The 12,292-nt window shown below is 42.6% G+C and overlaps 1 protein-coding gene across 1 annotated transcript in view; it reads left to right on the top strand.

Moving 5' to 3' along the window:
• Aak1 (AP2 associated kinase 1) overlaps nucleotides 1-12,292 on the top strand; it is a 78,576-nt gene that overhangs the window by 27,759 nt on the left and 38,525 nt on the right. The window contains exons 6-10 of the mRNA XM_032907228.1: nucleotides 1,665-1,786; nucleotides 3,418-3,499; nucleotides 4,170-4,302; nucleotides 6,840-6,943; nucleotides 8,043-8,122. Of these exons, the coding sequence (XP_032763119.1) occupies nucleotides 1,665-1,786; nucleotides 3,418-3,499; nucleotides 4,170-4,302; nucleotides 6,840-6,943; nucleotides 8,043-8,122 (521 nt within the window). The remainder of the gene's footprint in view (nucleotides 1-1,664; nucleotides 1,787-3,417; nucleotides 3,500-4,169; nucleotides 4,303-6,839; nucleotides 6,944-8,042; nucleotides 8,123-12,292) is intronic.

Here is a 12,292-nt window from a genome sequence, read left to right as displayed (position 1 = left end):
ATTTTTAAAGAACCAGCAGGGCCTTGGGTGCTTGGCTCGTGACATGTGTCCTTGAATGTGTGCCTGTGTGCATGAACAAGAGATTATGAAGTATGTTCTTTTTTTTTTTTCCTCAACAGTTTCTGTACCAAAAATCTAGTAGGGTTGGCAGGAGAAGACTCCAGCTGTGAGTAAGAGATGGTTGTCTTTAAGGAGCTTACGGTCTTCTTCCCTTTGTTTTTCCAAAGCGGTCAGTCTGTGGAGAAGGTTTGAAGAAAAAGACCATAGAATCTACAGTCTTCAGGGCCTCGAAAGGGTTTTTTTTTTTTTGGTTTTTTTTTTTTAAGCTGAAATTTCACTTTGTATTATTCGGTCCCGGGGATACAGAACTACAACTGCTGGTTGTTATTTTATTATTATTATTATTATTTTTTTTGGTTCTTTTTTCGAGCTGGGGACCGAACCCAGGGCCTTGCGCTTCCTAGGCAAGCGCTCTACCACTGAGCTAAATCCCAACCCCGGGTTTTTTTTTTTAATTGCCATGTAAACCAGAACTGTTTCCCAGCATGCCAATCAACTCAGTTGCCCAACAAGAGCTAATCACTATAGCTTGAGAATATTGTGCTCAGTGTTTTTTCTTTTTTAGAAAATAATTTGAATTTAACTTTTTTATTAAGTGTATTGTCTGCATGTCTGTTCATTGTGTGTATGCTTGGTGCCTACTGAGGGCAAAAAAAGGCATTGGATCCCTTGGAACTGGAGTTATAGATGGTTGTGAATCACCATGTTGGTGCTGGGAATCGAACCTGGGTCCTCTGCAAGAGCAATGAGTGCTCTTAACTGCCAAACCACCTCTCCTGCCTGGAGTTCTTAGCACTGTCATTAGAGTTTCTGTAGGTCCTTATAGGCTCCACTAAGTTAAACCTCTTAACTTAACTCAGTACCTGAAGATTGCCTTTGTTTCAAAGTTAAAAAAAAATCAAACCCTCAAATAAGACTCTAACAGAAACTGCTTATTTGTCACTGACATTTGTCACTTTGGGAAGTAACTGATGGGGAAACATTAGTTCTGAGAGTCTTTTTTTTTTTTTTTTCCCGTGGCTGGGGACCGAACCCAGGGCCTTCCGCTTGCTAGGCAAGCGCTCTACCACTGAGCTAAATCCCCAACCCAGTTCTGAGAGTCTTAACCTAGTGTAATAAAGACATTATTATACCTACTTACAAGTACAGTAATTTATAGCATGGAAAATGAAACACCAAAAGGAAATGGGGAAATGGTATTTTTCTGAGTTGGTCCTAGAGAGGATTCCAAAAGAAGTTGGCATTTGTACTGAAGATTGAAAAGCAAGTGATTATTGAATATTGAGAAAGGCAGTGGTTTGAAAGTATGGCCACTGTTACTGTAGAGGTGTAAAATGTGCTGGCGGTAGCTGGCTAGCCATGAAAATGGGGCCCTGCCTTTCCAACAGTGCAGTTCCCTGTCTGACTCTCTGACCAAGTCTTACCCTGTTCCTTCGAGTGTCTTTTTCTTTAGTTGGGGCTGTTAACTTACATGCTGAAGAATAACATCTCTGTGCACACCAGTAAGACTGTAAAAATGCAACCTTTTATTATGTGACTGTGAAACTAGCTTTTCCCATTACTAAGTGGCATCTTGGATTGGGTGGTTTGGGAATGTTTTTCAGGTTGAAAATATCCTCTTGCATGACCGAGGCCACTATGTCTTGTGTGACTTTGGAAGTGCCACCAACAAATTCCAGAATCCACAGGCCGAGGGAGTCAATGCAGTAGAAGATGAGATTAAGAAGTAAGCCTTCTCTCCTTTCCTGGAGTTCTGTCCTTTGTCAGATAAGCACATTCTCTGTCACTTTGTAGATGAAACAGAATGGGAAGAAAATGGTGCAGGCCAGTTACCCTTTATTCCAGAGCAGACTGTTCACCGTTGGGTTTTTGGTTTACCTGACAGCTGAGGAGAGACTAGACGGTGGACTGACACAGAAGAGTCTGAAACCCATTTTCTAAGCTCTTCTAACCACACGAGGATCATAGCAAGACCTTGCTGCACACCATGTTAGCGTACTGTGCCACACACCCATAAAAGGATCAGTGGTAGCTGGAGACAGTGGGGAGGGAACGCTACATCCCTGTAATCCCAGAAACGCAGGAGCTGAAGCAAGAGGATTATAAGGTCACATCTGGTCTGGGCTACATAGCAAGACCCTGTCTCAAAAACCAAAAGGAGAGCTCCAGGCTGAGTGATGCCACACACTCGCTGACGTGTCCTGGTATTTCTAAGGGAAGTCTCAACTGCGGCATTATGAATCAGACACGGTGTGTTGTTTTACTAAACCCTACATTGTTACCTCCTTCTTTCTCATGAGGAACTCAACCACTCTCTGTGGAATTTATGGTAAACAGTTACTGTATCAGTGGCCTGACAGGAAGTCTCTTTAGATTTTGACTCTCCAGGAACCTCATGCCTACAGTATTGGGTTTTCCCAAGTACAGTACACTCACTGTGGCTTCTACTAACTGAGCTGCCCAGCATGTACTTGCACTTGGCTAGCCTCTGCCCCCTTTGTGTATCACTCAGTAACCATGTATGAGGCAAGACCACTTCTGGATACAAGAGCAGCAGAGTTGAGTAACATAAGATACTCACTTGGAACAGTGATTACACAGTTTTCTTGAGTCAAAGATAAGAATACTATAGTTTTAGCCTCAAAGGATCCATGATCATGGAGCTGGAATGATGCCACAGTGCATAAAATGCTTGCCATGCAAATGTAAGGACCAGAGTTTGGATCCTTAGCACCCATGCAAAAGCCTGGTGGGCCTGTCTGTACTCCCATCACTTGGGAGCAAGTTGAACAGCTAGACTCACCCGCAAATCTCAAGAAATAAAGCAGAAAGCCATGGAGGAAGAACTAGAGATCAGCTTCTGTTCTCCACATACATAGGCACACATGTCAACATGCTGTATGTACATCACCGCTCCCAGAAAAGAACACATGAAATTGGTGGCCCAGGCAGGGCTCACTCTCAGAAAACCCTACTGTGTTGCATCTCTGAGTCTCAGGTTAAAGGTTTACTTTTTAAAAAAGGAATCAATGAAATACAGCATTAGACTACAGTGGCTTATAGAGGAAAATTCTGTCCTCATTTGAGGACCCCCCCAAAAAGGGGTGCTTTTATGACTTTATTTAGTATATGGTGTCTGAATACCCCAGTGCCCTAGGAGTAGAAAGTCTGCTGTAAGAGGATTTGATATCATTGTCAAGGAGAAGTTTCATTTTAGCTGTACTAATATTTAATTTGCTCTTCTGCAGATTGCTGCCCAAGAATTGGATTCTAGTAATACAAAAGAAAAATTGCTCCTCCTTGATTTTTAATTATAGCACTGATATATTTAATAAAACATGGATCTCTTGATTGTAGATACACAACGCTCTCCTATCGAGCCCCAGAAATGGTCAACTTGTACAGTGGCAAAATCATCACTACGAAGGCAGATATTTGGGTATGTGTGAACTAAGCCATCCACACCCCAGGTGTTAGCAGGCCTTGGCTGGACTCCTGAGTGGAGCCAGGAGTAAAGGCACAGTATTGCCCAGTGTTGATGATGATCCTTTTGCTGTTTTATGTGTATGTGTGCTTTGCCTTGCATGTATATCTGCATACTATGTGCATGCATGCAGTGTCCTCAGAAGACAATGTTGGATCCCCTGGAACAGGGGTTACAGATGGTTGGGAGCCTCCATGTGGGTGCTGGAAATCAAACCTGGATCCTATGAAAGAGCAGCCAGTGTTCTTAACCATTGAGCTATCTCTCCAATCCCCTTGATGCTGATATTGATATGAGGGGACAGCCATGGCCTCTTGGAATATGGGGGGAAAACAAATGAAAAAACACCTACTTCGGTATGCTTTTCATGTTGTTTCAGTGCTTTTTGTTTGCAGGATATACCTTTAAAGAACAAACCAGTTGAAATAATTTTCTGATGACAAATAAAAATGTGACTCAGATGCTAGAGTGTCACTATGAGTTCTGAGTTCAAGTGTCACATAGCTAACAATAGTATGTGGGGTTTTCCTGCTGGTAAATGTAGACAGTACTGGTCTCTCTTGGCAGATCACTGGCTTTATAGAAAACAAACCACTAGTTGCAATGTGCTCTCTTACTTTTTTAGGCTCTTGGCTGTTTGTTGTATAAATTATGCTACTTCACTTTGCCATTTGGGGAGAGCCAGGTGGCAATTTGTGATGGAAGCTTCACAATTCCTGATAACTCTCGATATTCACAAGATATGCACTGCCTTATTAGTAAGTATTTCAAATTTCAAGTTTATATTTTTTTATTTCTAATCACTGGGAATGAATTGGAGGATAAAGGGATTAAGTTCCAGGAATAAGACTGAATGCAACGACAAAGCAATCATCTGATAGTGTTGGGCATAGTGGTAGCCCAGCAGTGTTCGCCTAGAGAAGTTGGTCTTTTTGCTAGAAAACTAAACTCCACTTCAGGACCGAGCCAGCCACACTCTGGGTCTGGTAGCTGTGCACTGAGCAGCACGATGCTGCTGTGTGTGCTGCAGTCGGTGTGAGAGCTGAGTGCAGCTGACTCACGTCACGGGATAGGAAGTGCATCTCTGAGAAGCTGGAAGCAGCTCAAGTGAGCGTGATTGCAGTGCTGGAGCTGGATGAATGTGTAATTAAGACCATATAACTCCATGGAGCCAGGTTTTTCCTCTCATTTAGATTATCACTAGATTTTTTACAAGCGTCTAAATTGAGTGTCTTGTTTAAAATCTTGAGGTTTTCATTTCTTTGTGTTATCATAGCCAGCATATGTACTAACATCCATTACCCAGATGGTAGGACAGTAGCTCTGTACCAGAACATGTACTAAAATGCTAAAGAAACAGATGCTTTTAAAAAAGTCGTTCATAAAAATGCTGGTCAAGACATTTCGTAGCTAAGTTTGAAAAAGTCTTGTAGACCATAATTCCTGAGCTGCCCATTTTGAGTCCTGGGCAGGGAGCATCCTGAGAGAAAGAAGGGAGCTAGAACACCTGACCTGCGTTGAGCCAACCTGCACCTCACCTGGTTCTCAAAATCTGTAGGCTTGGTGGGTATTCATTTACTTACTCAGAGACAGGATCTCACTTTGCAGCTTTAGCTGCCCTGGAATTTACTATATAGATCAGGTTGGCTTTGAACTCAGAGATCTGTGTGTCTTTACCTCCTGAGTACTAGGATTAAAGGCATGTGCTACCAAGCCTGGCAAAACTTGTAGATTTTAAGTGTCATTGTCCCTGTTTCACACAAGAGGAAATAGAATGACTTGATCAAGTTGACAACATTCTTTGGGTTTCACAGCTGTCCTTTCACTGTGATACTTTTCTCAATGAACAGGAGGATCGGGTGTTTAAAGGACAGGATTGTAGCCTTGGGGATGCCAGACTGTTTGCATAGGCACAGCAGTGGTCTGAGCTAGTGCAGCAGGTATGGAAGGAAGTGTGGAAGGAGGTATGGAGGAACAGCTGATCGTGGTGTTACTGATAGCTTTTTTTTTTTTTTCTAGCTATTTTTCCTTTTTAACATTTGCTTCAATGAATTCATGTTGGGGGAAAAAAACAACCAGCTCTTGATGAGTGATTGTCCAACTGACACCTTTTCCAGACCCCATTTAGCATGTAAGCTATTTGTAAATCCTAAACCTGTAGGCCTCAAATTCAGCCTCTTGTCACCTCCCCCACCCCTTTCCCCAGATTGTCCTTTTCCACTTTCCTAGTGGTATTGCCATGAAGGCCTTGAGATAGCAAGGGTCTGAAAGAGCAAGGAAAGAGAGGCAGGCAGCAGCCCTGACACAGCTGCATGGAGTCTCTTGGAGTCTGTACTGCTTTCATCAGCTGTGGTTCTCACACAGTATGGACAAACTCCGGCAGATCATGGCGCAGTGCCTTGCCCAGCCTCTCTCTTCACTCTTCCAGCACATCCCTCCCGTGGATCATTCCTAGATGATGTCACCTTCTCATGTCTCATTGAGTAGACTTCAGTGGCTTGTCAGCGGTTCCACAGTTAGGCCCTGATTCTTAGCATGGTGTTTAGGGTCCTTTATATTCTTTTTCTGTCCCACCCGGGCAGCCATCTTGCACTGTCCTCTGGGCTTGTTTCCAAGTAGCAGCATTCACTTTCTGGCCTTTATTTTAAGTGTGCCTTTGTTGGCATTGTCCCGTCATCTGGACTGCCTCTTTCTTTGCTCTACCATGACTAACCCTTGTCCTATCTCTTTAACAAGGCCATTTAAAGCCTCAGCATCATAGATCTTTTCAGAACTTAGTGTCCAGGTCATTCATTACTTAAGCAGTAAACTGCCTTTACTCATTTGCATGTGTTTATGCGTATATCTCCAATAGTAGTAAGTAAATTCATGAGTTTGTTTTCTAGACCTGGAGGCAGACCCAGGGAGTGTCTACCACCAAATCCTGAGTTCATGAAGTTTGAAATTCAGTTGTATTTGTTAGTAGTTATTTGTTTAACAGAGGCAATAAGTTAGGAAACCACAGGCCAGGCCTTGGCACCTTCTAGGACTTAGAATGTGAAGCTGCTCGTTTTTATGTTGAGAAGGTGAGCTCCTGATGTTCAGGACCAGGGTATAAACCTCAGGAGTTTTGTTATCGCTCAAGGAGTTTATTTCTTCTTTCTCTTGCTAGGAAGGGGACTACTTGAACTATCTGGTTTTTCTGAGATTTGAAGCTTAAAGCACAACCCAACTTGATAGTAGAAGGGTTCAGTTATGTAGCTGATACAGCAGTTGTTAGGATATTATGACGTAAGTGCTTGTATGTTTGTTTTAGGGTATATGTTGGAACCAGACCCTGACAAAAGGCCGGATATTTACCAGGTTTCTTACTTCTCATTTAAACTACTCAAGAAAGAATGCCCAGTTCCAAATGTACAGGTATGTGAATGGTGCTTTTTAAAACTGACTTGTCATTTTTAAGGATGTTTTTATTTGTTCTTTGACAATTTCACACATGTAATAATGCAATTTGGCTATATCTATCCCCATTCCTCCCTCTAACTCCCCTAGGTCCCTCTGTAACCTATCGTTCTCCCAAGTTCATGTCCTTTCCTTTTCTTTTTTAAAAAAGAATCTACTGAATCCAGTCAGTTCTGCCCATATGCCCACAGGTATGGGGTCTTTACCCCAGCACTGGCTGCCTACTGTTCTTACATCTACAGAGGAAAATGACTCCCCATCAGCAGGTGTCAACTACCTGGAGTTCTGCAGGAGCTGCGGGGCCTCCGGAGATCCCTGGAATTTTGATTAATTTGATCTCGGGCAGGTCTTGTGCATATAACCACAGCTGTGATGGGTTCATGAAAATGGTGCTATTTAAAGGAAATAAACATCATGAAATTGTTATTTTTGGGTCACTATGGTTATTAATCTCTGGATTCAATGAATATTAATGTCCCTTGCTTTATCCACTTGGGACATTAAAGCAAAGCAGCTACTGTAAAGAGAAGACAACTTTTCTATGGAATTTAATTTTGAAGCTGAAACAGCCACACTGAACAATAGCAGCCCCAGTCAGTGCCTGGGGATTGAGCTCTGAGCAGAGTGGCCAAGTCTCACCTTGCTCAGCTCACAAGGAGGGCATGTCTACTGTGTTTCCTAGACTGGCGAGAGCCTTGTTTTCCTGAGGCACGGCTCTGTTCACCCTGTTTCTCTCTCTTCCTGAGCACTTTGCTTCCTTGATGCATCTCATGCATTTGTCCAGCCTCCCTTCTCTTTCAGAGAGGAGTGAGAGCCAAGAAGTCGTGTTAGACAAACCCAAATGCTACTTCCACTAGCACAGGTCAAACTAGCTAGTCTTTGTTTGAAGTTTTAATTTTTATTTTTAAAATAGGATTCTACTGTATAGCCCGGGCTGACTTTGACTTCATGATCCTCCTGCCTCAACCCCTCAAGTCCTAGGATTACTGTCATAGGCCTCAGACTATTTTTCCTTTACAGTGAAATCTACATGCTTTTTTTTCTTTCAACTTTTTAGAATTCTCCCATTCCTACAAAACTTCCTGAACCAGTGAAAGCCAGCGAGGCAGCTGTAAAAAAGACCCAGCCAAAGGCCAGGTAAGAAATGCCCTCAAGAGCTTGCACTGTGCTTGGTGCCAGCTGCAGTAGAATTGCCTGCTGTGAGTAGAAAGGAAAGCGAGCTCTTTCTCCCTATGCAGAAACTGTTCTTTGGGAATGCCAAGAGAGATACAATAAAATCTACATTTGAAAGGAATCAAGAACCTCACAGATGTGTCCATTGTATGGCAGTGGATACCGGGGCTTGCTGGGATGAGGCAACGCCAGACTGTAATGTTTATGAGTAGAGAATTGTTTAACTCTATTTCCAAGCTAGTGGGTAACCAGGTCCCCTGGTCCTCCACATTCCTTTCTTCCCTGTCTCCAGCCACATTAGGAAAGCAGTCCATCTAGAGATCCCCCTAGGTCTTAGCCAATCATACTGGAGACACTTAGGCTCTTCCAAGAAAGGATCAAACAAATAAAGGAAGATGCCCAAGTTAGAGGGACAGAGACAGGCCAGGAAAGCCTGGGAGGATAGTTGGAAGGTCTAAGTCACACTTCATAGAGGAAGGGGACGAGTGGGTAGATATGACCCAGACTACTATACTATTTCAGGGAGGGTGGCAGAATCCTCATCCCACAGTCATCTTGAAGAGGAGTCTCTTGCTACTGGAGACCTTGCATTTGGGATTTGGACCTGAGAGCAATCTATAGGAAGAAAGGTTTCAGGGCACTCTGGACTGGACTTTTTTTTTTTTTTTTTATTGTTTTTCACACCTGTCATAGCTCAGGATCTGCCAGACATACTCACATAAACTTCAGATGAAAAATTCTTAAGGGTGACTAGGAGGTTCTCTGCTTCTTCTTTTCCTACCACCCTCTCATGGTCAGGGAATGATAGCAGCAAACTATGTAAGCAAAAGGCTAGATAACTGAGTATTTTTAAAAGGCTTATTTAGTTATTTAAGTGTAAATGTGCATGGGCAAGTAGATTTATGAGCTCATGAGTGTAGGTGCCCCTAGAGGAGAGAAGAGGACATTGGATCCCCTGCTGCTGGAGTTGGGGGCCACTCAGCATGAGCACTGAGAACTGAACTCTCCATCTCTACACAAGCAGTACATGTTTTCTTCAGTTGAACCATGACCAAAGCAACTTGCAAAAGAACTATTTTATTCGGGCTTTTGGTTCCAGAGGGATTAGAGTCCATTATGAGGAGACACGGCAGCAAGTAGCAGGCATGTTGGCTAGAGCAGGGTCAAGCTTGAGCAGAGAACACCTGCAAAGAAGGCAAGGCCTTAAGACCACAAGACTACCCCCAGTGACATACTTCCTTTAGCAAGGCCAGACCTCCAAAACCCTGCAAATAGCATCACTAACTGAGGCCCAAGTGTTCAAATGTACGAGACTGTCCAGGACGTTTCATTCAGACCACCACAGCTGGTCAGATGATTCTGCTTCATGAAGCTCCTGGTCCCAGTTTTCTCTATGCTTCTCACTCTCCCTCCTTACAACATAATCATGATCTTGTGGTTTAATATGGCAGCATCTATAGTCAAAGCAGTGAAATCAAGGAATAGTCAAAGAAACCATTATCTCTTAAGGCTCCTAGAAAGTGCCAGATGACCGTGTGTCCAACCAAATATTTATTATTGTGGAAAATGGAAGTTTGTGTATTTGAGAAGTGGCTTTCCTATTATACGCTCTGATCTGTTTATTTCTTCAATTTGTCCTGTTCAGTTCACTCATCAGCATGATATTTACTATAAAGAGCTCCCTTACCTTTTATAAAGATTTATTTCTGTTTACGTATGTCTATGTGGTGGTATGTCCATGTGATTGCAGGTGCCTACAGAGGTCTGAAGATGTTATTAGATCCCCTGGAGCTGGAGTTATAGGCTGTTGTAAGTTATTCTGTGAAGATGCTGGCAACTGAACTCAAGGTCGTTTGGACGAGTAGCAAGCATTCTTAACTACTGAGCCTTCTCTCCAGCTCCTACAGAGTCATTATAACAGCTAGTTTCAACTAAGTTTAAGTTCTATCTGTGAGTGAAAAACCACTGCCCCAACCATTACCCAGATTATATTTTGGAAATCCTGTGTTTGGTGAAAAAATATCCAGCTGGAGTCAGTTTGAGGAAGTATTTGCTATACAGGAGTCTGTCTCATCAGCAGTCACTCACACGTGGACAATGGACAGAAATCGTCTGTTTATAGACGTTGGCGGTCTGTCTAGAACTTATTTAACCACTAAGCAGCTTTTTAATCTTTTTATTGGAGATAGTAACATTTTTACTGAGTATAAAAGAATCATTACTAAGAAAAAAGGTTTCCCATTTCCCCCCTGACTTCTCCAGTGAACTTACTATCATCTCAGGGTGTGTTATTCAGGGACCCGGGACTGGGGAGGGGGCGCAATTATTATTGTTTTCAATTACTTTTTATTGAAAATCCATGCAATATATTCTGGTCACAGTGTGCCCTCCCCACCTCCTTCTTGATCTTCTCCACGATTTAACTCCACAACTTCTCTCTCTCTCTCTCTCTCTCTCTCTCTCTCTCTCTCTCTCTCTCTCTCTCTGTGTGTGTGTGTGTGTGTGTGTGTGTGTGTTTCTGTCTGTTTCTGTTGAAAAAAAATTGGCAAGTTAAAAAAAGAAAAACAAGAAATATATATACATAGACACACAAAAAAGACCTAACACAAATTAGAAACCATAATATATAATTAATTATATATTTTTATTGAAATTGAATTCATTAAAATATTGATATATAATTAATTATATATAGTTAGTTGATAATAAAAATATAATTAATATATAAGCAAAAACCAGTAAGATTTAACAATGTAAGCCTAAACAAAGCAATATGAAACCAAAAGAATCTAGAAAGACACCACTGACTTCATTTTGTGATGTCATCTTCTGGGCATGGTGCCTACCCATGGGTGTGGTTATGTGCTCAGTGAAAACTAGCTTTTCCTTAGCGGGTGGTTGTTAGCTGGAGATGTTGTCTCAGTTAGGGATGGGAGATCTGTCAGTCCTGTCGTATCTGGAAGACACATGTCCTTGGTCTCCATCCCTTCTGGCTCTTAGAGTCTTTCAACCTCCTCTCCTCCATTAGCCCTGAGGTTAGGGGTTTGAAGGAGATCCCATTTATGGCTGAGTGTCCCAGAGTTTCACTCTCTACACATTGTCCAGTTGTGGGTCTCAATATTAGTACCCATTGACGGCATCAAGCGGCAGCTTCTCTGATGCTGGCTGAGTGAGACACTGGTCTATGAACATAGCAGAAAATGTCACTAGAAGTCAATTTATAGCTGTGTTCCTTTAATAGAACAATAGTACTTGGCTTTCGGCTAGGCCATGGCCTATCACTCCTAGGTTCTTGGTTCTCTGAGCAGAGCAGTGTCAGGCATGGGTTCCATCTCATGGAGTAAAATCCAATCAGAGAGTGGTTAGTCACTCCCACAACGTTTGTACAGGGAGGTCACTGTTGCAAATCTCAGGGTTAGTGTTCATGAGCTCCCATAGTTTGTGCTTGCCTTAAAATGTCCTTACTTGGGGCTGGGGAGATGGCCTGGTGGGTAATTATTACTTGCTAGAACTGGTAAAGCTACATGCAGTAGGGCATGTGTTTGTAATCCTAGCATTCCCCAACCAGGAGATAAGAGGCACACATAGGAGAATTGCAGGGAGTTGACAGACTGGCTAGCCTGGTGCATGCAGTGTTGACTAAGATGAGAACCAACACCTAAAGTTGTTGTCCTGTGACCTCCACATGTGCATCATGACACTTGCACGTCTCCCTCACAAATGACCTTGAATCTCCATCGCTTTTCAAGATTTATTTATTTTTATTTATATGAGCACAATGTAGCTGTCTTCAGACACACCAAAAGAGGGCATCAGATCCCATTACAGATGGTTGTGAGCCACCATGTGGTTGCTGGAAATTGAACTCAGGTCCTCTGGAAGAGCAGTCAGTGCTCTTAACCACTGAGCCATCTCTCCATCGCTTTTCAAGAGTGCTTTGCTGAGTATGGTGATTTTGGTTGAGGGTTATGTATTCTCAGGGTTTGAAATGTATCATTCTGTGCTCTCTTGGCTTTAAGGTTGCTGATGACAGATAAGTTATTTTGATGTGTTTGCCTTTGTAGGTGAATTGGCATTCGAAGAAGTGTTGATTAAGCCAGTCTGAATGTTTTGAAGGAGTGTTAAGGGTAAAAT

This window comes from Rattus rattus, chromosome 6, assembly GCF_011064425.1.
Source record: "Rattus rattus isolate New Zealand chromosome 6, Rrattus_CSIRO_v1, whole genome shotgun sequence".
NCBI lineage: Eukaryota > Metazoa > Chordata > Mammalia > Rodentia > Muridae > Rattus > Rattus rattus.
This window is presented reverse-complemented; position numbering and strand designations above follow the sequence as displayed.